At 40.8% G+C, this 26,935-nt stretch overlaps 1 protein-coding gene across 2 annotated transcripts in view; it reads left to right on the top strand.

Moving 5' to 3' along the window:
* The window catches only part of LOC141476546 (BDNF/NT-3 growth factors receptor-like), a 200,238-nt gene that overhangs the window by 73,956 nt on the left and 99,347 nt on the right, over positions 1–26,935 (top strand). The window contains exons 6-10 of one of the 2 annotated variants that reach the window (XM_074165226.1): positions 9,445–9,581; positions 12,462–12,594; positions 14,092–14,391; positions 19,112–19,144; positions 24,089–24,189. In XM_074165226.1, coding sequence (XP_074021327.1) covers positions 9,445–9,581; positions 12,462–12,594; positions 14,092–14,391; positions 19,112–19,144; positions 24,089–24,189 — 704 coding nt within the window. The remainder of the gene's footprint in view (positions 1–9,444; positions 9,582–12,461; positions 12,595–14,091; positions 14,392–19,111; positions 19,145–24,088; positions 24,190–26,935) is intronic. The other variant, XM_074165228.1, reaches the window with a different exon arrangement.

The following is a 26,935-nucleotide window of genomic DNA, read 5'->3' as shown; positions in this document are numbered from 1 at the left end:
ATTATTTGTCGGTACAGGTTTTGCTGCTTGGTCTCACTGCTTTACTCCGAAGTCCAGTGTATCACCTTTTCTAGATATGTCTTATGCTAATATCTTCTTTTTCCAAGCAGAGGTCAACTAGTGTGTGTTCTGCTGGGGCGTAGTCTGGGTACCACTTGAAATAGAAGCCAAAATGGTGTTGCATTCACCAAAACAAAATATCCAACCAGAGAAATGAATCCCAAAGCAATTATTTTATGTGTTTCTTTCTTACCCACCTCTGATGACTGGGAAAGGGAATAAAACAAAACACACAGAATAATGTGATTGTTATTCTTATATCTTGTCCTGGGTCTGGCAGGGACAGGGTTAATTCTCTCCAGGATCTAGCAGGGACACAGGTATTCCATCCCATGTGAGCCATGCCCAGGGGGTAGCCAGGAGCTGGCCGGGGAAGGGGAGGGAGAAGCTTCCATGGGGGAGCGGGCTGGGAGGTCCCAGGTCCGGTCGGCAGGCAAGCAGTGGTATCGTAATCGTGGTTGTATATTCTTCTCTCAGTGTTATTGTTTTCTTGTTCCCTTTGCTGTTCTGTTAAACTGCCTTTGTCTCAACCCACGAGTTCTGCCTTTTTCTTCTGTTTCTCCCCTCCCGGCTGGAGGGGGGGGGGCAGTCCGAGAGAGCGGCTGCCATGTGGTTCTTTGTTGCTGTCTGAGGCCAAACCATGACAGTCTTTTTTGGCGCCCAATGTGGGGCACTCGGAGGGTTGAGATAATGACAGATCTGACCAGAGCGTGTTAAAAGGAATTTGTTATATGTATTTATTATATCAGTTGCTGGTCACAATGTTGCTTTGTTTGTTTTCATGGCTGTGCTATGTAAATTCTTACATGCTCTATGTACTCCCCGTGATGATGTTTATCACCTCTGGGAGAGGGATCAGGATTATAATTTTGCTGTCCTGTGTGATATCAACTTATGATATGATAGCATTACTGTTCAGATGGTTATGTTGGGGCATTTATTCGGCACTGCTGTCCTGCCCATATCTCGGGGAATTTATTAATAATCACACTCAGTCTATGGGGGAAGCAGGGGGGGATACTTTTCCCAGCTCTTTCACCTCCCTTTTCTCTTTCATGCTGGGTATGCCAGTTTTTGAGAATTTTGAATACTCTTGGGACATGCAAACCAGCTTGGTCCTATTGCTAGGTCTCCTGAATGTGTTTCAGTTCTTGTTTAGGGTTAAGCAACTATTTAAGGCTACCACCCAGAGATCTGCCCCGAGGCTGGATAGCCATGGGTGGCATGGCATGTGGGAGAACATGGGCAGGTATCTGAAAATTCATTCCTAAACAACTTCAGGACCCTGATAAAGTGATAGAATATTTGAAAGGAAAATGCTGTGGCTATTCCAGAGAGGCACAACTCACCGCATTGTGCTGGGCCCTGGCCAGTATCTACCAAGCGCTGCAGTTACTCCAATCCCTGCAGCAGGCGCTGCAGCTACTCCAACCCCAGCCTCAGGCAATATGATTACTCCAACCCCGGTGACAGGCACTGCAACTGAACCAGAAATCCAAACAGTGCCTGTATCAGTTGCCCCTATTCGGAAGAAGAAATACACCAAGAAACCAGTTCGCTTAGTGAGGGATGATGATGATCCAGGGTCATCACAAGAACAGGAGGAAGAGGCAGAACCAGAGATAATCACCTGATCCCTAACCCTGAGCGAGCTGTGGGATATGCAAAAAGATTTCAGCCGACTTCCAGGCGAGCACATTGTCACCTGGCTGCTCCGGTGCTGGGATAACGGAGCCAGTAGCTTGGAATTGGAGAGTAGGGAAGCCAGGCAGCTGGGATCTCTGTCTAGAGAAGGGGGCATTGACAAGACAATTGGGAAAAAGACGCAAGCCCTCAGCCTCTGGAGGCAACTCCTGTCAGGCGTGAGGGAAAGGTATCCCTTCAGTGAAGATGTTTTATGTCATCCGAGCAAGTGGACCACCATGGAAAGAGGTATCCAGTACCTGAGAGAATTAGCCGTGCGGGTTATGATTTATCATGACCTGGACAATGCACAGTTACCCACAGATCCTGATGAGATCCAATGCACAAGGTCCACGTGGCGGAAGTTTGTACGGAGCGCCCCATCGTCATATGCCAACTCATTGGCAGTGATGGAATGGAAAGGCGAAGAGGGACCAACGGTGGATGAGGTGGCTGCCCGACTTCGGCAATATGAAGAAAGCCTCTCTTCTCCCCTTGTCTCAGCTGTGGAGAAACTGTCCCAGAAGGTCCAGCAACTTGAAGAGAATATGTCCTCCCCACCTGTAGGGTCCAGTATCTCAGCTTTTAGGAGCAAATGTTTCTCCACTCAAGAGAGAGAATATAGGGGGTACACACCACGAGGCACCCTGTGGTTCTGCCTGCGTGACCACGGAGAGGACACGAGAAAGTGGGATGGGCAACCTACTTGGATCCTATGGGCACGGGTACAGGAATTGCAAGGAAGAACAACCACAAAAGGGGATCCCTCCAGGAAAAGTGCCGCCCCAGTTTCCGGTGCGCAGTTCCCCAGACAGAGCAGAAGGCCTGATCTTACTTCTGATCCTCTTGAAGGAACTTCCAAGTCTTTTCTGCAAGAAGTGAGTAACGGATACTATGACCAGGATTAGAGGGGCCCTGTCTCCAGCCAGGTGGGAGAAAGGGACAACCGGGTTTATTGAAGCTCTAGTGGACACAGGCGCACAGTGTACCCTAATACCATCAAGCTATAGAGGGGCAGAACTCATTTGTATTTCTGGAATGACAGGGGGATCCTGTACTGGAAGCTGAAGTGAGCCTAACTGGGAATGAGTGGCAAAAGCATCCCATTGTGACTGGTCCAGATGCTCCATGCATCCTTGGTATAGATTATCTCAGGAGAGGGTATTTTAAGGACCCAAAAGGGTACCGGTGGGCTTTTGGCATAGCTGCCTTGGAGGCGGAAGAAGTTAAACAGTTGTCTACCTTGCCTGGTCTCTCGGAGGACCCTTCTGTTGTGGGGTTGTTGAGGGTCAAAGAACAACAGCTGCCGATTGCTACCACAACGGTTCATCGGTGGCAATATCGAACTAACCGAGACTCTCTGATTCCCATCCATAAGCTGATTCGTCAACTAGAGATTCAAGGAGTGATCAGCAAGACTCGCTCACCCTTTAACAGTCCCATATGGCTGGTGCAGAAATCTAATGGAGAGTGGAGGCTAACTGTGGACTATCATGGCCTGAATGAAGTCACACCACCGCTGAGTGCTGCCATGCCAGACATGTTAGAACTTCAATACGAACTGGAGTCCAAGGCAGCCAAGTGGTATGCCACAACGGCTATCGCTAATGCATTCTTCTCAATCCCTCTGGCAGTAGAGCGCAGGCCTCAGTTTGCTTTCACTTGGAGAGGTGTCCAGTACACCTGGAACCGACTGCCCCAGGGGTGGAAACACAGCCCCACCATTTGCCATGGACTGATCCAGACTGCACTGGAACAGGGTGAAGCTCTGGAGCATCTGCAGTACATTGACCACATCATCGTATGGGGCAACACAGTAGAAGAAGTTTTTGGGAAGGGGAATAAAATAATTCGAATCCTTCTGAAAGCAGGTTTTGCCATAAGACAAAGTAAGGTCAAGGGACCTGCGCAGGAGATCCAGTTTTTAGGAATAAAATGGCAAGATGGACGCTGTCAGATCCCAATGGACGTGATCAATAAAATAGCAGCTATGTCTCCACCAACTAGTAAAAAGGATGCACAAGCTTTCCTGGGCATTGTGGGTTTTTGGAGGATGCATATCCCAGATTACAGTCTGATTGTGAGCCCTCTATATCAAGTGACCCGGAAGAAGAACCATTATAAATGGGGTCCTGAGCAGCGACAAGCTTTTGAACAAATTAAACAGGAAATAGTCCATGCAGTAGCTCTGGGGCCAGTCCGGGCAGGACAAGATGTTAAAAATATGCTCTACACTGCAGCTGAGGAGAATGGCCCTACCAGGATTCTCTGGCAGAAAGCACCAGGGGAGACACGCGGTTGACCTCTAGGATTTTGGAGTCGGGGATACAGAGGATCCAAAGCCCGCTATACTCCAACAGGAAAGGAGATACTGGAAGCATATGAAGGGGTTCGAGCTGCTTCAGAAGTGGTTGGTACAGAAGCACAGCTCCTCTTGGCACCTCGACTGCTGGTGCTGGGCTGGATGTTCAAAGAAAGGGTCCCTGCTACATATCATGCAACGGATGCTACATGGAGTAAGTGGATTACACTGATCACACAGTGAACTCGAATGGGAAACCCCAGTCGCCCAGGAATTCCAGAGGTGATTATGGACTGGCCAGAAGGCAAGGATTTTGGAATGTCACCGGAGGAGGAGGTGACGCATGCGGAAGAGGCCCCACCATAGAATAAACTACCAGAAAATGAAAAGAGATATGCCCTGTTCACTGATGGGTCCTGCCGGATTGTGGGAAAGCATAGAAAGTGGAAGGCTGCCGTGTGGAGTCCTACAAGACGAGTTGCAGAAGCCACTGAAGGACAAGGTGAATCAAACCAGTTTGCAGAGGTGAAAGCAATTCAGCTGGCTCTGGACGTTGCTGAGCAGGAAAAATGGCCGGTACTTTATCTCTATGCCGATTCATGGATGGTGGCAAATGGTCTGTGGGGATGGTTACGGCAGTGGAAGCAGAGCAACTGGCAGCACAGGGGCAAACCTATCTGGGCTGCTGAATTGTGGCAAGATACTGCTGCTCAGATAGAGAATCCGGTTGTGAAAGTACGTCATGTAGATGCCCATGGACCCAAGAGTCAGGCAACTGACAAACAGAACAACCAGCAGGTGGATCGGGCTGCTAAGATTGAAGTGTCTCAGGTGGATCTGGACTGGCAACATAAGGGTGAATTATTCATAGCTCGATGGGCCTATGACTCCTCAGGCCATCAAGGAAGAAACGCCGCATATAGATGGGCTCGTGACCGAGGGGTGGATTTGAAAATGGACACTATTGCACAGGTCATCCATGAATGTGTGACATGTGCTGCAATCAAGCAAGCCAAGCAATTAAAGCCTCTTTGGTATGGAGGACAATGGCGGAAATATAAATATGGGGAGGCCTGGCAGATCAATTATATCACACTCCCACAAACCCGTCAAGGCAAGCGCCATGTGCTCACAATGGTGGAAGCAATAACTGAATGTCTGGAAACATATCCTGTGCCCCATGCCACCACCCGGAACACCATCCTGGGCCTTGAAAAGCAAGTCCTGTGGCGACATGGCGCCCCAGAGAGAATTGAGTCGGACAACAGGACTCATTTCTTAAACAGCCTCATTGACACCTGGGCCAAAGAGCATGGTATTGAATGGGTCTATCACATTCCCTATCACGCACCAGCCTCTGGGAAGATAGAACGGTACAATGGACTGTTAAAAACTGCACTGAGAGCAATGGGTGATGGGACTTTAAAACCTTGGGATACACATTAGGAAAGGCTACCTGGCTAGTTAACACCAGGGGATCTATCGATCGAGCTGGCCCTGCCCAATCAAAACTTCCACATACTGTAGAGGGAGATAAAGTCCCCGTAGTGCACATGAAGAATATGTTGGGGAAGACAGTCTGGGTTAGTCCTGCCTCAGGCAAAGGCAAACCCATCTGTGGTATTGCCTTTGCTCAAGGACCTGGGTGCACTTGGTGGGTGATGTGGTAGGATGGGGAAGTTCGATGTGTACCTCATGGGGACCTGATTTTGGGTGAGAATAGCCAATGAATGAAATGATATGATTTTAGTTGCTAAATGACCCTGCCACTGTACATCTCATTTCTATAACTGCTACTGGTTGTACTGTAGTAAGAATCACCCAAACTAATGACAGGTGGACTCCGATGAAAAATCGAGTGAAGTGCAGAGGTGAAGGGATCAGAACTGACCTCAGCAGCTGGCACCCAGCAACTTCATTGAGATCGACATCTTCAACCCATGGACCGTGGGCATGAGCTGCACCGGATACATCAGCTGCAAGCCCCAGAAATACAGCATGTGACAGTCCAGCCCCACACACACACCATCTTGCCTGCCCTGAGAGACTGTTCTAAGAATTGGAGCCCAAAGTCATGGATTAAATGAACTCAACGGACATTTTAGAGTGATGGCCCACAGACTAAGGACATTATATCTTTATGGATATATATGTACATATATATATATGTCAGGGTGTCCTGGGTCTGGCGGGGATAGGGTTAACTCCCCCCAGGATCTAGCAGGGACACAGGTATTCCATCCCAGTGAGCCATGCCCAGGGGGTAGGCAGGAACTGGCTGGGGAAGGGGAGGGAGAGGAAGTCACCACGGGGAGCAGAGCAGGGGCATCCCGAGTAGGCAAGTGGTGGTATCGTAATCGTGGTTGTATATTCCTCTCTGTGTTGTTGTTTTTTTTCTTGTTCCCTTTACTGTTCTGTTAAACTGCCTTTGTCTCAACCCACGAGTTTTGCCTTTTTCTTCTGATTCTCCCCTCACGGCCGTGGTGGCGGTGGGGGCTCCGGTCTGAGCGAGCGGCTGCCACGTGGTTCTTTGTTGCCATCTGAGGCCAAACCACGACATATCTCTACTTTTTTGCTGCAATAATTTCTGCAAGATCTTGCAATTTCTTTCTAACCTAGCTTTACAACTCTATAGAATAATAAGCATCATTATTTTATAACTTTCTGGCAGGGTACAAGCTAAATATAGCTGTTTCCCTCAGAGATAAAACACCAAAATATTAGCTGAAATTATGTGTACTTGCACAGCAAGCAGACTTAGTCCTAAGTAGTAGTGCCAGGGAAAAGAGGGGAATCTTAATCTCTTTCTAAGTTTGGATCTGGCAAGAGCAGTTGGAACAGTTTTCAGAGGTGATGTCGAAGGGTAACTTTATAAAGCAAATGTTCTCATTACTTCTCTCCCTCTTCCCTAACCAGGATAATTAACAGCCAAATGTTCCCTAAGATTTGTTTTATTTCTGCTGAGATTTGAATTCACAGGTGAGAGCAGATGACTACCTTTGCTAAAAGATTACTGCACGAAGGCCTACAAACCATCCAGCTTTGTCTTAATAAAGTTCAACATATGATTTATAATATAAAAATCCATGACATCTATATTGGGAATAACATCATAGCACTGCACTGCTTAAAGCACTAGAAGTGCTGAAGCAGTTATTGTATATTTGTGCCAATTTTCAAATCTTTTTATATGCAAGAAAGCATAGCATGGCAAATGATTTGTCTTTTCTTGGGTATTACTTCCTCTTATTTCAATTTTTTGAACTAATTAAACTTAAAGAGAGATTTCCGGTATATATAGCTTTTACTGAACTAGCAAACATATTAACGTGTTACAATTCTTACTAATCAGACAGTTAATTGTTTGTATGGGACTTTTTACATTTAAAAAAATAAAACCCTTTGCTAAACTGCTAAACCTGCAAGTAGATGATGAAACTACTATACTCTAATTAAAAAAAAAAAAAAGAGAGAGAGGGGAGAAAGAGAAGCATTTTTTCAGGAAAAGAAAAGTCATCAGAAGATAATACATTGGGGTGGGTTAACCTTGGCTGGCCATCAGGTATCCACCAAGCCGCTCTGTCACTCCCCCTCCATAAACAGGACAGGAAGAACATACGATGAAAAGCTCATGGACTGAGATAAGGACAGGGAGATCACTTACCAATTACTGTCATGGGCAAAATAGATTCTACTTGGGGAAATTAATTTAATTTATTGCCAATTAATTATAACAGAGTAGGATAGCGAGAAATGAAACAAAACTAAAAACACCTTCCCTCCATCCCTCCCTTCTTCCCAGGCTCAACTTCACTCCTAATTTTTCTACCTTCTACCCCCTGAGGGGGTAGAGGACAACCCGCGTCGCCATGGTCTTCACCACAGGCTGCAGGGGAATCTCTGCTCTGGCTCCTGGAGCACCTCCTCCCCCTATTTCTTCACTGACCTTGGTGTATGCATAGTTGTTTCTCTCACATTTTTTTCTCAGTCCTCTCTCTCACAGCTGCTGCACAGCGTTTTTTACCCTTTTCTTAAATATGTTATCATGGAGGCATCACCATTGTTACTGCTTGGCTCAGCTTTGGCCAGCAGCAGGTCTATCTTGGAGCCAACTGGAAGTGGCTCAGTCTGACATGGGGGCAGCTTCTGGTTTCTTCTCACAAAAGCCATCCCTGCAGCCCCCCACTACATACATACATATCCAGCACAGCAAATAAGTTCTGTTATTTGACAGGATAAATTGCAAGTCAAACTTGCCTGGAATTGTTGATGAGAAATTCCTCAAACTGAGAGTAAGTATTCTTACAATTTGTAGAAGTTCCAAATGATGGTACAGTATCTCTGAGGGAATATTCAGCATGTTATGTAATTATTTGCTCTGCAAATAAATATTATGTCAGGTCTTGCATAGCTAAAGTCTTTTGACATTCCTGGCAATATTTTTGAGGAGGGTTAGCTCCAAAGTAGTCTATAACGTGTTGGGGTTTTGGAAGCACTCAGCATATTGGTGCTGTTACTCTTTTGAAAGTTCCCATTGCTTTGGGTGCTGAAGAATGAGAAAAATGAGATATGAAGTGGTTTATAGCTTTGTGAGATGGTGGGTGAGTCCTGACTCTTACAAAAGCTAGGCTGACTTACTGGTGAGTGGTACCATCTCGCAGCTATTCTTCTTTCCCTCTTTTTTGAGGGCAATAGCTAAGTCTGCTGAAGCACCCTGGATAGCAGCTCTGCGCAGTCGCTGATCCTCTCTTCTGTTCTTTCTCTCTGGTTTGATCTGTTCAGGGCTTTGGTTGCCTCTTGTGCACTTTGTACTTGAAGATCTAGGTTTTGCTCTGCTGTCTATGAGCTCTCTGTATGAGAGGGAGGGCTTCAATCTCTTATGTGATACCATGGGGTAATGGGATTTTCATGTTAACTGTAGTATAGTGGGAATACCACAATGTAAATTAGTCCCTGGAAAATAGAGATTTCATTGCAACTGCTACAACAGAGATAGATTAAATTTCCTGTGTTAAAAAATGGAGGGATTTTTTTTTTTTGGAAGTTAAAACCTGAAGTTAGGACAACTACTATTTGCCCACCTGAAACATTTCCCCTCTATAATTAGCTTAATGCATTTCCACATGCTAGAATGTTTCCTTTTGATGTGAAATGAAGGAGGCCCAAAAAATTTTATGTAGCAGCTTAAGGATTGTATTTGTATATCTCCAACAATGCTGTTTGCACTCCCTTCCTGAACAATAACTGACCACAGTGAATTTTAAGTAAGCAGTGAGTTTGCATTTATACATTTCCCATTAAATTGAGCAGTACCTATTTCTGGCAAACACAAATATCCATGTGATGGTTTTTTTGGGTGTGTTTTTTGTTTTGTTTTGGTTTTTTTGCCTGTATCATAGACTTACCCTCAGCAAACTTAAGCAATTACAACATCACCGTGGTGGAAGGAAAGAGCATCACATTGTACTGTGATACTACTGGAGGGCCGCCCCCTAATGTATCCTGGGTGCTCACTAATCTTGTTTCAAACCATGAGGTAAGTTTTGTATTCAAATATGTGGCAATTCAGAGACAAGACATCTGCCAAAGGATAAATAAAGCCTTGTCTCTAATTAAAAGCCTTGTCTCTAACTTTTTATAAAAAATATGAAATAGTAAATTAATGTTAGGATTACATTTATTTTCCAATTACTTGCGATCCATGATGACTGCTGCAGTGCTTTTGGAAAATGGCAAATGTTCATTCCTTGAGAAACTGATTTGCACTTAAGTTTTTGGATGTTCTTTTGTAAATGAGAGTGCTGTAATTTCATGGAAGTAATGCAGCAAATCAGAATAGTGAAGCTTAAGTACTTTCTTATTATCACAAATACCTGCATAGATAGAACAAGTCCAATCTACTTTACTCTAATTGTGAGAAAAGCTTTGTCTCTCTATTTTTAGGCCAAAAGCTTGATATGCTGGAACTTTGGTTGTAAATATAAATTATTTTGTGGTTTGTTTCATTTTCCTTTAACAAAACAAAATAACAAGAGAGTCATGAAAGTCAAAGTCAAGGTTTTACTATGGCAAAATTTTCTTATGAAGTATGAAAATGTTTCCTCAATAAACCCATCCAGACAGTGGGAATTTTGTTTCCTGAGGTCCTGGTGTTCTGTGTACCTGCCTTAGACTGTGTGTGCAGTGGAAATATACTGATTAAGTTCTTTCTGATGGAGATGTCGATAAGGAGAAGCACTTAGGCAGTTCTTAAGCAGCTGTTGACCTCCTAAATCGCTATTGTGTACACTGTGCAAGACCCTAATGCTCCCCTGCATTCATGAGAGTACAGACTGCCTAAAGCTTTCTGGTCTGTGCAAAGTGCATGATGTGTACTTCCAAAACTGTTCCTGCAGTATGGAAGAGACAGGACCTCTGGGGTCTCTTAACCTCTGCACTTTCTTCACTGAGGTCATTGCGTTTGGCTTATGTAGAATTTGACTAGCTTGCCTTTCAGCTTTCATACGAGCTTTGAAGAGCTCTAGTTTTATTTTTAAACTTTTCTTTAATGTGTAAAACTACCCAAATGCATCAGTTATCAACAAGAACAAGAAATTAAAACAGTTTGAGGAATTTATGCAGTTGTGTTTTTTTACTTTTTTTTTTTTTTGAGTTGTGAGCTGAGATAAATGTGGGATACTGTTCAAAAAGTAAGATCACTTCATTTTTTAACCTTCCTGTATTTCAAATGCCATGTTCAGTTTGCTTTGAGCTTTCCTGAAAAGCTTTTTTACCCTGACATAACTTTGTGAGAGAAGCTTATAATATAGCTGTGGAGCACAGTAGTCTCTTCAATAGCAGAAGAATGAATGAATGCCTTTTAAAGCTCATTTGCCATTCACAACTTTCCTTTTCTGTGAGCGTAGGTTGTGGTTTCCTTTTTCTCACTTCCATATCTTTGTTTCTGCCTCCCTTTTCTTAACTGCCTATGCTGCTTCTGCCTGTTTTTCTTTCCTGTCTTACAAGGAGAAATGCTAGCAAAATTGAAAACCAACCTTCAGTCCTGCAACATTAACCACATGCTCAGCTTTCATGCTGATGTATAAGTTGGCTAATGTCAGTTAGACTTTTTCTTGCTATGTGTTTCATCCTGAGCCTGCAATTGAAGCCTTGTGCTTTGACTTCTGCTTTGAGGATTGCTCACCTCTGAGAGTTGCACATGGAGAAACATGCATCAGGATGTTGGCTTTTCCATTTCTCCTGCCCCAGTGTCACAGTGAAATCAATGGGACATTTGACTTAAGTGGATTTAAGGTGTCATCTCGATGTTTCTAATTCTGGTCCTGCAATCCTGTATGTGGGAGTGTTCCCGCATGGCCCCATTGTCTACCACTGTAAGTCACTGTGGTTTTACAGGTGCAGCATATCATTTGCTTGTGTTCTGTGCAGCATCAAAGCATATCTGTACAATAAATACCCCATAAGGCGTTTTTTAAACAATCATCATAATTGTTGTTTATTTTCTAAATTTGTTTTGGTTTCTTTCCTTTTAATAAAGTAATCTTGCATTTTATGAAAAATTCAAGTATGGAAATGGTAATTATTTGGCTGTCATTTTTGGGACCTCATTTAAGATAACAGAGGCTTTAACAACTAGCTAGCTGGTATTTTTTTTTTTAATCTTTGTAATTACTTTTTGCTTTGTTTTTGTAATTAATTTTTGTAATTTACTTTATGCAGTGTAGCATAGATGCATATTTAATGCACTGAATTTTCTGTAAATCATAATTCTTACCTCAATTATCCTGTGCTCAAGCACAGTAAAACAGCACTTGGGCAGTAGTTCAGTTGGTAGACGGGACATACTCTCTTGTAGAAGGTTCCATGATAGCAAAAAGCTTTTAGGAGACATTTGGCTAAGGAGAGGGGAGAAGACATGTTGTCAAGGTGCTGTAGAGCTCAGAAGGCAGTAGTAGAAGAGTTGTCAAGCTAAGTGTAAACAAAAGAGATAAAAGGAAAAGCAAGGACTGAAAAGAATATAGGAGGGAATAAAAAAAATTAAAGAGATTAGAGACAGACCATAGAAATCAATCATGAAACTGAAGAGAGGGATAGGAAAGGGAATGGGTGCAGAAAAATCATTTGTGTAGAGAGATAGAGGTGTCAAAAGAAGGGAGAAATAGAAAGTGACATGGTGGAAAAATGAATGAGGTTTTGGGGCTTTGAATCCACCGCTACCGATGGTTACAATTGGTTCTGTAGGTGCTTTTCATCTGTTTGGATAAGACACCAAAGTCATGCTTTGCTTAATTACAGTTTGATACAGCTAAAAGGAAGGGAAAATGGAAAATGCTGTTGAACTGTGGCCAATGGTTCCCCCTCTCTCCATTGTTTCTTTATGCGATATTTGGCATTCATATTTTTTCATCATTTGTAGAGTGACACAAGTAAGAATCCTGCCTCGCTAACCATAAAGAACGTTTCATCTGTGGACAGCGGACTGTGGATTTCTTGCATAGCAGAGAATATTGTGGGAGAGGACCAAGCCTCTGCCGAGCTCACAGTATTCTGTACGTAAGCAGGCTAAACCACACTGGCAATAACTATTTTGGGTATAAATACTTGTTGGGCGCACAGGTTGTTGAAATAGAAACACCCTTTAAGCGTGTGAACTATCTGTTGCAGTTAATTCTGGGAATAGCCCAATGAGCAGTTGTTATTTTTACCTTTTTCTGCTCTGAGTTCTTCTGCAAAAATTATGTTTCCAAATTCTTTATCTTCCAGTCTGAGCAATCTGTAAGTAAATTTCTGAAACCCCAAATACTCAGTGGTACTGTCAGTGTGAACAGGTTTGTAATGGTGTGCATATACATACACACTATCTTAGGAATTAAGAAACATGAATGCATCAAAAGTCATAGAAATTATTTATAAAAAACTACAAATTTAAAAGTTTTTTTTTTTTTAACTAAACCAACAATTGCTTTGTTCAAAACTTAACACACTTGCATCATTTGTTCTGACAGATGTAAATTTATTTGTCATAGCTTTGAATAATTATTTGTCAGGGCCAAGGAAGGGGGAAGGGACACGTAGTATGGAAGCATTGGCTTCTTAGATCTGAGATTCCAGCCTGAATTAATTTTATGTGAAATATGTTTTCACAAGTTGCAACTGTCTGTTTAACTGAAGATGGGAATGGAACACTTTGTAGATGGAAAATTTTTTTCAGCATGTGCTCATGACAGTAAACCTGAGAAGTCACTCTAGAAGCACTTAAAATGTTTTGTAGGTGGAAATTAGATATGTAATAGCTATGGAAAAGGACATAAACTAGAAATTATTGAAAAGTGTAAATGAGATTGTGAGATTGGCACTGTTATGAGTGATAAAAGGGAGTATAACTAGATTAAATTGGATGCAATTAAGAATGAATATCGAGGAAAATTTCCTAACAGTGAAATAATGTGCAAGGTATTGCAATAGTCTCCTGAGGGAAACAGACGTCTGTAAACTTGAGCCATTTAGCATGTTTGAACAAAGAATGAGAAAATGTATGGTAGAAAATGGTCCTGCCCTGACAGAAGAATACAGGGAATGAAATCAGCTGTTCTGGCTTTGATTCTTTTAAAGAAGTCACCTGAAAGTTTGGGTTCCTAGCTGAATATATTTCCAGTACTACTTGCTTTTGGCTGACTTTTAAATATTTTTAATACTGTTTTGTTCCTTCAGCACTCCTCCGTGCCATTTTTTCAGCACAGCAAAGCTAAAATTTCCCTATCTCCCTTCTCAGTGATCTGGTAACTGAACTTTCCACACCTTGCAGAGTAAGTGATTTATTGGGGGTTCACACTTTGTCTGAAACTAGTTTGTTTTGTTTCTTTCTGAAGAATGGCTTCATTTAAGTTGTGAGCACAGTACCCAAGGCAGAGCAGGCGGGCTTCCTGTGTGAGTATCCTCCACATAGGTATAATTCCTTCAAGTAGCATATTTTAGCACTGATAACTTGAGAAAAAAAAATGTTTGGGATATTCTGATTTTCTTCACTCTTTTTTTCCCCACAATAGTTGCACCAAATATCACATTTATTGAATCTCCAACCCCGGACCACCACTGGTGTATTCCATTCACTGTGAAAGGGAACCCTAAGCCCACATTGCAGTGGTTCTATGAAGGGGCTATACTGAATGAGTCTGAATACATCTGTACTAAAATACATGTTATCAATCAAAGTGAATACCACGGCTGCCTTCAGCTGGACAACCCTACCCATCTGAACAATGGTGCTTATACCTTACTAGCAAAGAACGAGTACGGAGAGGATGAAAAACGGGTTAATGCTCATTTCATGTCAGTGCCCGGAGATGGTGAGTATAATTTTTTTAATGTTAACAGTTGCAAATTGACAGCAATGTGGAGACAGTGCTCCTGGCCAGCTTACCTATTTTGGAGGAAGCTTTTTATACGCATGTTTTTTCTCTGAATGAATGTCTTCAAGATTAGTTGTAAAACAATAAATTTTTTAACATTTTCTTCTTGTTTATTGCTTTTCAAGAGAGGCCATGCTAGTGCTCTTTTAATCCTCCCTTTGAGTAACCATCCTCAGTGCCAGTTAAGGCTAGTAAAAGATTGTTGTTTCTGAAGTGTTTTCTTTAGCCTCAGTTCTGATCCTGGAAAGCACTGAGTACCAATTGAGTCACTCTGCAAGTTTTCTGTCTCTGTGTACAAGTGCAACTAGGCAGTGTATTCAAGGGCACGGGGAGTATGCCTACATAGCATCTAGTGCAATGATGCAAAATCAGTAATGCAGTCCAGTGAGTTGATGATAATATATTGCGTAGGACACTAGAGGGAGCTGGATAGAAAATAAGTAACCCAGAGGCAGGACGGACCAGCTCTCAGGTCCTCACAAGCATTTAGACATCCAATTCCCATTCATTTCGGTGGAGGTTGGACATCTGCATGCCTAGGAATATCAGTGCTCAAGATGGTTATCTTCAAATGTATGCATCCTATGCTGCTCTAAAGGCTCCAGATCAGACCTCATAAATGCTATGTGAGCAGTCTCAAGGCGGACTAATTCATTGAACTGCAGGGACTACTGTAAGTACTTAATATACATTGGGGTTTGATCTTTTCCCACATCTTCAAAACCATATTTGAAGTGACTGTAAGAATATGAAGGCATACATGTAAGTGCATTGCTGTATGTGAAAAAACTGAGTGGACCTTGAATGGAAATATAGGTGTGGTTTTGTGCAAATAATTGCAGAATCATATCTGAAAATATGACCATGTGTCTACTTTTGGTTTTTAAACCATGGGATAGAAATAGCCTCCCTCTCTTTTGAAACAGCAATATGCAGTGCTAATGTTATGTGATAGAAAAAATATGAATATTTAAATTCCCTTTCCTGCATTGTGGACTACAGACAGTAAAAATATGGTCTGTATTTAACATTTGTTCCTATCAGCTCAGCCTGTTACAGAGGGAGAGATGGCAAGTCTTTTTCTTTCCCACCCTTAGAAAGAGAAGGTGAAGAGCTGAGATAATCGGGCTCTATTTTCTCCTGCTGTTCTTAGTAGCTCCTCTCTTCTTTTTTCTCTACAGTCCTTCCTTAAACAGACTCATTACAGAAACAGATCATGGTTTCAGCTACTGGCATCCTTTAATACTACATTATAACAGTTCAGTAAAACAGTTCACCTCATTCTGTATGCAGTGGAAGTTCTCTTGCACTCTGATTATTTAATATGAATTTGGCTTCATTCTCTTAACAGAATAAGTTCCTCTAATACATTTATATGAATTTATTGTTGTTTTCTTTTAATGTTCCATTTTTCTTTTATGCTTGTCCCCTGTAAGCTGAAAATTTCCCAGTTGTGCCCTTTTAAAATAAAGGTATTCTTCCAATTAGAAAGACAGCATTATTTATTTGTTCCTTCCTTTTTATAAACATATGCATAATAAGTCTCCAAGGTAATCTAAGTTGTGTCCAAACTGGACTACGTACAGACAGGATGTAACTGCATTAGAAATCATTTTTTGTGTCACCAAACCAGTCTTAAAAATTAACAGCAGGGGAAATTACTTATCTAGTTAGCCTCCTCAATGTTGTTTTTATTAGTGGGGCTTTTTCCTGTAAGACTTATGGTACTGAGCTTTAGAATATTCCACAACATTGTTGTCTCCTCCATTGAAGCTGGCATGAAAGTAAATGTTAAAAAACTAGCATCCTCTATACATTGTATTACTTTTTTCTTTTACTATTACTATTTAAAGCACTGTCAGGATCTTTCAGACCCTTAAAAGGCTTTTTCAACACTGTCGTTACTGTGTAGTATCTCCTTTTGGCCCACATATTGTACAATGAAGCATAAAGATTAGGCCCATGCTCTAGTATTATGTTCATTTCCATGCCTTCGTGACTGAATTAAATACCAGCCCTGTTTCATGGGGTATCCTGACTGAGCTTTGAACTGATTCTCTGGTTATTAAATCACTTACAGGCAAACGCCCTGAAGATAAAACCAAAAGCAAATTAAAAAACCCTTCACCTATAAACTATATGTTTATTTAAAATAAATACAGCAAAGTCTGAAGCATGTTGTATCATCAACAGCCTAATACTCTACTTTCAAAGTTGCATCAAGCATGATGAAGACAGGATTTGTGCTAAGATGCTCTCAGCTTCCAGCATGCTACTTACAGAATATTTTTCAAGGGACAGAGGATGCAAGCATAAAGGAGAGAAAAGCATGTACCACAGTGGAATTTGGGTCAAGTTAATGATATCACAGTTAATGTTATAAATTAAAAGTTTATTTAAAATACTAAGGTCTGGGGGAACAAATTTCACATTCTGTTAGCTAGATTTTTAACTAGTTTTAATCTGCTAATCTTAATGGATTCCATTGAACCTCTTCTTGCTGAGGATAATTTGACTATTTGAGACTACATTGCAGCAAACGCTAAGCAATAAGCAGCTGTGTTTTATTGCAGAGACTGTTTCCATAATTGATCCATAACAGCTAATGAGTGCTGGAGAGATTTTTACCAATAATAACTATTTTAAAGTAAAATCATTCATCTACCAGCCCTCTACTCTAAAGTTCAGCTGAAGGAATTCAAGTCATGTAGTATCTTGTCATAGTATAATATGTTAGATATGCCTTAGAAGTAGCATCCTGCTGGTTTGGCATAATAGCACGTGACTGTGTTGCACAAGTATTTTGGGGGATTGAGTCTTTTGCTGCTACTTTATTTTTAAAATGTCAACTTTATAAAGAAAGAAGCAAGCAAACCAAATGTAGTTGAAGCAGTTTATAAAGATGAGTGAATAGGATATGTCTGTAATATTTTATTTGCACAACAGCCTGTTCTAACAGGGACCAAAACAGCAATGCTGTTCTTTGCATTAAAAATAATTGCATGTAAACATGCAAAATTAATGTTAAAATAGATTCAACCAATGTTTTGATGATGCTTTTATGTAGGGAATACTACATAGAAATTTGGGGTTGGTCCAACTTCTTGATTTTTTCAACTTTATTTCAAGTGAAGTATTTAGTTATATAAGTAGATTATTTACTGGTTTATATGCCCCTAGAAGGAATTACAGGTTAAACCAATATGATTATTTAATCCCATTTCCAGTAAACAGTAATAAAAATGTTGTCATTTAACTCAGGAATAAAGGCCTAGGAAGTTTGGGGGTTTTTTTCTTCAGATTATAAGAAGTAGGACTCATACAGAAGGTAAACTGGTTCTTTCACCAGGTGAATGTTTTATACTGGAAAACCTGAATCCATGAAGTTTATGGAGAAAACAACCTCCTCAGAACTTGCTTGAGGACAGATAGTAGGACACACTTATTTCACTTGTTATTTATTTCTGCAGATTGACATGACCATTCTCATGGGGTCTCTTAATCTATATCTCTTGGTACTAGAATATCTTCAAATGCATTTAAAAACAAACCTAATTACCTGCTGCCATTTTGCAAATAGGTTGCAACTCTTATTTTCAGCACAGATTCTCATGCTGTTGAAATAAGCAGAAACAACTGTGTTCTGGTCATACTTCACAGTGGCTTTATACCAGTGTAATGTCACTAGTATGGAATTATTGTATGGTACTATAAACAGAATTATGCTTTTTGAAGTTTGAGTCATCTTTAGAGGTTTTAACTATTAATTTTATTACCAAACCAACAACAAAAAAGAGTAAATATACTACATAAGGCATGCTATAAATACATTATAGACCAGGATGAATGGGATGTTGAAATATAGCACAAGTATCTTTCGAAGCATGAATAGACTAATAGTATACTGACTTCAGTGTGTGTTATACTCGTGTGTGCTTAGCCTTACATATGTGCAGTAATTGGAAAAAGCTGCAAACTGGAACTAGTAAAATTTAGAAAAATATATACTAGACAGGTATCCACTTTGCTTGTGTAAAGGCTGGCTTCTCTAGTTTTTTTGCATATGGGAAATATTATTCTTTCAATAAGAGTTCTGTCTGTGGATCAGGTGTGCAGCTGGCTTCTTGGGAGCATCCTCTAACAACATCCTCTAGCCTTTAATTTGCCACAATGCTGCAGCTCTAAACAAGCTTGCTCTCTCAGTGATCTAACAGCAAATTTTTGACCAGGTAAAAGTCAGTTATTGTAACTCCCACTGAAGTCTGCTTCCACTTAATGTCAGGGAGAATTTTACCATTGATTTTCAACAAGAATAGTTACTGTTGCATTTATTCCAGATATACATTAGCAGCAGAGAGCAGAATTTTGCCCATTTGGTAAATATGCATGCTTTTACTAGAGCAAATGCCCTGTTCTGTTTCACATGAAGCAAAGTGTTAACATTTGGGATAGCTCTAAAATAATTGTAAATTATAGTACAATATATTGATGTTGCTTTGCATTTTTTTAGGTACTGACCATTGCTATTACAAATAACATGTAAGCTCTTAAAAAAATCCTAAAGAAACTCTTATTCTTCCAGCATTTGCAATCTATTTACAAAGGCTTTTTCTTTCTGTTTTTTTGTTTGTTCTTTTTTTTTTTTCTCCATGCACAGGTAGTGGCCCAATTGTGGATCAAGATGTTTATGGTATATATTTGATTTTCTTTTTCTTTTCTTTTAATGATAGAAATAAAGGAACTCAAACCACTGAAATATTGAATGTCAGGCTCAGTTAAACTGAAATGGCACATATTATAACACAATTCTAAAAGGCACTTTGTATTGTTGGTTCTTTTCCTGAAATATTATTTAAGATAAATGAGGGCAATTTTTACTTACGCTGCTGCTTTTTATTCAGATTAGCATAAATCCACTGCTACTGATGGTTATAATTGGTACTGTAGGGTGACAACTGTCTGATGTAGCACACAGGCATGAGATTTTTGTGAACCTTTTCAGAGAAAGAAAAAAAAGAGGCATTTCTTTGAGGAAAGACAGTTCATGATTTCTCCTTATATAACTTATTTTTTCAGGGATGATTCCATACTTGTTCTGCCTCCAAAAATGTACCCCTAAATTCCCCTTAAAAATGAGTTTGGCACAATTGATTTTTCCTGTAGGTAATTTTTCTTTGTCCTCTCATTTATACCTTCTTCCTTTATTCGCTCTTGCATAAGCAGAACATCAACTCAGTGATATCTGAGAGAAGATTTCATGACACAATGTTCAAGTTATTTTTAATTAGGCAAAATATTTTAAACTATACCTATTGAAAGCTAATATGCATTATAATAGAAGTTGAAAACTGAAAAGCAACTGGCTAGTTTTACATAATATTTCTGCTATACTTCTGCTGAGCATGAAAGTACATCCTAACCAACAAATCCAAAACACCCTTTAGCTTCCAGCAGAAGCTGGATCCTGTTTGGAGTACTTTTATTTGGACAAAATGGCCCATGAATCAAGTTTTCTTAAGATGATATAAATGTCATTACTCTGATTCCATGTCATTAAATTTTAGCAAATGTGCATTTGAAGCACCAATTTGGTTTTAAGTGTTTAGAAATACTAAAGCATAGCTTCCCCTCCCTCTTCCTTTTTTTGGGAGGGAGAGGGGGAAGTGGTGATGGTTTGCACAGTTTCCTACATGTGTTATGTATGTTGTATACATGAAGATGTTGAAACTGGGCTGTTAATAAAGGTCCTGATGCATGTGTATGCGCGCTGTAATTCAGTTGACTGGTAGATTTGGTTAAAATGTGTGCTTTGAGTTGTGCAAGTGAATCACAGCCTGCAAGATCTAGTTCTTATGAAAACACTATTCCTTTTTATTTCTGGCTTTTCTTTCTACTTTTTGAAATTGCTGCCTTTGATCTTTATTTCAGTGACTTAGTGCTTGCTTTGTGCAATACTTTGTAGTCCGAAGTGTTTCCTTAATTATTCCAAATTCACAAGTCCAGTTGGCGAGATGAATAAATAGGGCTAAAAAGTCTAAAAACTGTTATACTTCTTGGGAAAATCACTGCACGGTTGATTGTGGAACCACCCAGGAATTAGCTCCTCCTAGAGACTGAGAATTTTCATGACTTCTTTTCAGACCCTTCAATCTCTATGCTAATCTATTTACCCCCAGTTTAGATTATGTTGGAAGCAAGATTTAAAGGTCTCCTTTCCCACCTTCCTCCTTCCTGCTCTTCTCCCCTTTAAAACATATTTTTCAGACTCCTATGCTAATCATGCTGCAAATTTGCACTGTGTGAAGGGTAAAGACAGCTGCAGAGGGTTTGATCCTGCAGTTACACAATATCTATGTAAGTGGCTTGGGTCCTGGTAAAGTCAGGGTGCTTGGATGACGCCCTAGTGCTTTAACAAACTCAGGGGAGTTGCAAGGTATTTCTCTATAAGTGTCAGGGCACTGCAGTGCTGGTGACTTTGTGGGGGCCAGGTGCAAAGGGTATCTTTGCTCGTGCCAGCCAGGGCCTGTCCCACTGCCCCCAATGAGGGGGAGGGCAGGCTGTGATAGCAGCTGTGGGCAGTCCCCAGCTAAGGGCATCAGGCACCTCTGTGGGGATGGGACTCAGCTGTGGCCAGGATGGGCTGTCAGCCTGTGAGTGGGGGTCAGGATCAGGACCAGTGAGGGTAATCAGGGTCGGAAGAACTGATAACTCACAAAAGCATGCATGATGTTATGTTTGTTGGGGACATTCTATCCACATTGTACTTCACATGCTTGAAGCACAGAGCAATCAGTCCCTAATAACTAATCCCCACAGAATCCTGTGGAAAAGACAAATAAGAGATGTTATCACAGTTTTGTATGAGGTAACTGAGAAAGAAAAATAAAGTGACTTGCCTAGGGCTGAGCAGGAAATCAAATGCAAAGATGGGTTCTTTGGCCCCTAGTTCATGTTTTAATGCCATGCTGCTTTTTCTTATGTGGTCATGAAAATGAGAGACAATATGCCCCAATAGAACTGAACTCCCAGGGATATTTTGCAGAATGACTCCCTGTTACTCATGACAGTGCTCTTGTCTGGATCCCAGCTGCTTTTCACTTTGTTTATAAAACAACTGCAAAATGTTCCTATGCTTTAATTATGATTTACCTCAGTTGGTGTAGGAATACATGACTGCATAAGTTAGTAGACACCAGAGAATCTAGCCCTGAAACAATACAAGTCCCACATAGCATGAGTCAAGAGGCATGACCCTGTCTGTATCGGAATGCTACGTGCCTAATCAGAATTTCATAATAAAATAAACAAGAGTTCATTTAATTCAGAATTGCCTGGATTTTGCAGGATAACTGTTGTGCATGTTTTCCTTGCCTGGCTCACCCATTTCAAAAGGCTTTGAAAATTTGGCACTGATTCAAATGTAAATGGTTCACAGTTATACAGTGGGAAATGGCAATGCAACACTGATGTACTGAAGTGGCCTACTTTATCCCTTGTCCTTTTTAATAATACTACATTCAGAGGATTCATAGACCCAGACCTGAAATACTTCGCATAGTTCTCATTAGTCCTTCAGGGTATGATTTCCAGTATCATAGTATAGAAATGAATATAAACAGAACTGCAAATAGCTTCAGCTTTCGCCCCCCACTATTTACAGGTAAAATTAAAAGCAAAAAAAATCCCTCTTAAAAGTTTGTATTATGGAGATAGAACAGTGAAGGCTCTTAATGTTTGTTTTCTATATTGTTGCTATTATAAAGCTACTGTAAATAAAGGGTTGGTCAAAACTATCTTAGTGAAGACATTGCCAGAAAATCGTAAATGAAGCCCAATCTTATAGCTTGAGATACTTGTTATAAACTGGGTTCTTCACTGGTCAAGAGTCTAGGTGCTGCCTGCAGATGAATAAAACTGAAGTCTCCCTCTCTGCTGTGGTAAAACTCGTATTCACAGTAGCAGATGGTCTGCACAGAACCTTGTCTCAGTGTCCAGGCTGTTTGTTCAAGTGGGGAATTCAGGTAGAATTTATTTTGCCTGGAGTAAGGATTGCTGCTCTTCTGCCTTTCACTACTATTTTTACCTTGCTGCATAGGAAGCTATAGACATAGGGATGCAATGCTGAGTTGGAGAATGTAAATGATAAAAGGCCAGGAAATTAAATTTGGTTTCTCATGAAAGCTCTGTAGACTAAATGTGTATTTTGGCTTGAAAAAATCCTGTCCTTTGGCATGTATGGTGTTGAGCCAGAGTAGAATTTGTGAGATGATTAGACAACCTGACTGGACCAACTGTAGCATTGGTGGCAGAGGTAGCTGTATTAGTTCATATACTAAAAAAATTTGCATCCTGCTGAGTGCTTTGCAGAAAGAAAGTGTGTTTGTGCATGCATGAAGATCAAAAGGCTGGTGCAGCTTGTTGCTATTATTGCCAGCGGAGGTCTCCAAAACAGCTTTGGGAGCTAAAGAAGATAAAGGCCTTCCCTCCCATTGCCTGGTAACAGCTCTGAGGTTGGAAGAGTTCCTGCCTCTGTGGTTTGTGAGCTATGCCTTTGAATTTTGCTTTTTCATATTCACAGTTACAATTTCATCTGCAGACTTATGGCACTGATTTTATTAAAAATATCTAAAGAAATATAAAATTAATTGCAAATTTAAATTAGAGTGCTGGAGGTGCATTTGCAATAAATGCACTTATTGCTCTTGTTTGTTTTATTTCATCTGCACACATTACAGTCATACAATTGAAACATTATGTATATTTCCAGATGCATTCATAAAAAAATATTAAATTTTTTATTTTAATGCATGTATCTCTAAGTTCATACATGTAGTATTTAAATTTTGCTATCTCATTTGAATAATTTTGACAGAAAATCATGGACTGCATGTATCTGTGTTTCATTTTTAAATAATGATAAATAATTAAGCCATATTCATTCTTTTGATGGAATTGTCCTGGATTCACTCCTGCAGATCTATGAGTAGCATTGTTTTGATAAATCAAATTTCTTCAGACCATCTCAGGCATCTAACTTTAAAAAAGTTTACCTGTATGACAATTTAGCATGTTAGACTGTAACCTCTATGTACACAACAGCATTTTTCATTATTTTTTAACCTAAGAAAACCAGCTATTTTGCATCAATAAACTAGCTAAAATGTCATCTGCCAAGTTCTTTGCAGATTAACAAAAAGTCCCCAAGCTAATTTCTAGGTCAGTCCTATATTGGACTGAATACAAGGCTAGAGAAGTTCATTGTAGAGAGCAGTCTTCAAATTTTTAAGTCAGAAGCACATAAAAACAGCTTTACAGATGGAGTTCTTATTTAACTCTATTTTTTCTAATAGAAAAATATATTATGATGTGGATTCCTTCTCTATAAAGCTGAATAGAGAAGCTGCTTCTTTTTTCAAGTCTGTTAGTCACAACACATTTGTTCAAAATTATCTGTCACACGGATACACCCAAAATGTACCAGGTACAATAGAAATAATGTATAACTTTCAAATTGCTCAGAATTCTGATAAGTGTTACAATCTTTATGGTATAACAAAGCTGAAATAATAAAGACAACCCTTTCCCCTCCAAGGTTACGAAATTATAAAAGCACCCTTTTTTTTCCTTTCCTAAGAGTATGAAACCACGCCTAATGATCTTGGAGACACCATGAATAATAGTAATCAAATCACTTCTGCAGATGTTTCCAACAAAGAGAATGAAGATAGTATCACTGTAAGTATGTACATTGTTCCCTGATCTGTAATCTTGGCAGATTTTTTTGACTATACAACTACTGAAACTGTGAAGATTCTGATGGGACCCTAAGCTACCAGAACACCAGAGCTACTACTATATGGTGATCAAAATCAAGCAGAAAAAGAATCATAGAATCATCTAGGTTGGAAGGGACCATACAGATCATTGATTCAACCACTGACAAAAACCATCACTAAACTATGTCACTAAGCACCATGTCTACCTGTCTTTTAAATACCGCCAGGGGTGGTGATTTCATCACTTCCCTGGGCAGCCTGTTCCAATGCTTGATAACCCTTTTGGTGAAGAAATTTTTCCTTATATCCCATCTAAACCTCCCCTGGTGCAACTTGAGGCCATTTCCTCTTGTCCTATCACTTGTCACCTGGGAGAAGAGATCGACCCCCACTTCTCTACAACCTCCTTTCAGGCAGTTGTTGAGAGTGATAAGGTCTCCCCTCAGCCTCCTTTTCTCCAGGATAAACAACCCCAGTTCCCTCAGCCGCTCCTCATAAGACTTGTGCTCCAGACCCCTCACCAACTTTATTGCCCTTCTCTGGACACGCTCCAGCACCTCAATGTCTTTCTTGTAGTGAGGGGCCCCAAACTGGACACAGTATTCGAGGTGGGGCCTCACCAGTGCCGAGTACAGGGGGACGATCACTTCCCTAGTTCTACTCGCAACACTATTCCTGATACAGGCCAGGATGCTATTGGCCTTCTTGGCCACCTGGGCACACTGCTGGCTCATACTCAGCTGGCTGTCAACCAACACTCCTAGGTCCTTTTCTGCCAGGCAGCTCTCCAGCCACTCTTCCCCAAGCCTGTAGCTCTGCATGGGGTTGTTGTGACCCAAGTGCAGGACCCTGTCCAGATCCCTCTGTAGAGCCTTTCTACCCTCAAGCAGGTCAATGCACTTCCCTCACCCCAATTTTGAGAGTGGATCACTTTTCATTCCAAGTAAAGTTGCTAATTTGTTTCATGCTTTTCTGAACAACTAACTGTAATTTGTTAGCCCAAGACTTTGCTTCTAATTTTAGACAAGGAGAGCAACTATTTTTTTACAAAATAACAACATTCAAGGTCACTTAAAGCTTTAATTCCAGTCCCAAAGTCAGCAGCTCCTTACAAAGAGGACATGGTATAATGAACTTCTGAATTCTAATTGTATGTTTATAATGTGTGATTTCATATAGCTTTTTGATAAGCTAATTTGTAGTGGATCTTGGTACAGGCAGCTGAATTGGTGGGTCTACTCCTTTGCTGTCTCACCTATCATGATGTTGGAAATTGAATGCTAGATGAATGTTAAATGTCATGAATTGTTGCAAACTGGTAGCAGACAGCTGGTCTGGTTAGTAGTGCTGCCTCCCTGCTGCAGGAATTGATGAGACTGCAAGGCAGCAGGCAGTGGAGCGTGTGTGCATTTGTGGTAGACTGTGAGTTAGAAAAGAATGGAAAAGGAGGCTATGAAGGCTAGATATTGTCTCAATACATCTGAAAGTGATGAGGGAGGAATCTGTTTTGTGCCTACCCAGTGGCTCTCTCCAGTGCCAGTGGTTGGGGAGTGAAAAGTTGTAAGAATAAGGGCAGTGAGAAGGGTTCCTCAAACTTCGATTTTGTTCTGTTTCCATCTGTGCAGTGAGGGCATTAACTTTGACAGCCTCCAGTCCCTCACATTGACAGTGGTTGCTTCATGGAGATATACTTTGCTAAAAAATCAGGAAGAGCCCAGAAAGTCTTATTTTTTCTGAAAACAGAATCACAGAATAGCTGAGACTGGAAGGTACCTCTGGACATCATCTAATCCAAACACTCCTGCTCAGAGCAGAGTCAGCTACAGCAGGTTCTGCAGGACTGTATCCATTAAGGTTTGAATATCTCCAAGGATGGAGACTTCACAACCTTTCTGGGGAACCTGTGCCAGTGTTTGACCACGATCACAATAAAAAGGTGTTTTCTTAAAACATACCACTCTGCTGGAAGGGAAAGGGATGATGTGCATTCCCTCCCACCTGCCTTGAATGTGTGTGATGTTGAGAAAGTGGTTCTCAGAGGTGTCTGAGTCTCCATTCTCTGCAGGATAGAAGAAACCTCAGCAAGTGATTTATTTCTGTACTCTTTGATCCGAGTGCAAATGTTTCCTATTTTAAATTAATATATACTAGAATCATAGAATGGTTTGTGTTGGAAGGGAACTTTAAAGATCATCTAGTCTAACCCCCTGCCATGGGCAGGGACACCTCCCACTAGACCAGTTTGCTCAAAGCCCCATCCAACCTGACCTTGAACACTTCCAGGGATGAGGCATCCACAACTTCCCTGGGCAACCTATTCCAGTGTCTCACCACCTTCACAGTAAAGAATTTACTCCTAATATCTAATCTAAACCTATGCTCTTTCAGTTTAAAACCATTGCCCCTTGTCCTGTCACTTCAGGCCCTAGTAAAAAGTCTGTCCCCATCTCTCTTATAAGCCCCCTTTAAGTATTGAAAGACTGCAGTAAGGTCTCCCCAGAGCCTTCTCTTCTCCAGGCTGAATAACCCCAACTCTCTCAGTCTGTTCTCATAGGAGAGGTGTTCCAGCCCTTGATCATTTTAGTAGCCCTCCTCTGGACTCACTCAAAGCAGGTCCATGTCTTTCTTGTACTGGGGGCCCCAGAAGTGGACGCAGTACTCCAGGTGTGGTCTCACCAGAGTGGAGTAGAGGGGCAGAATCACCT

This window comes from Numenius arquata, chromosome W, assembly GCF_964106895.1.
Source record: "Numenius arquata chromosome W, bNumArq3.hap1.1, whole genome shotgun sequence".
NCBI classification, from domain to species: Eukaryota; Metazoa; Chordata; class Aves; order Charadriiformes; family Scolopacidae; genus Numenius; species Numenius arquata.
The sequence above is the reverse complement of the archived record's forward strand: the minus strand, read 5'-3'. Positions and strand labels throughout refer to the sequence as shown.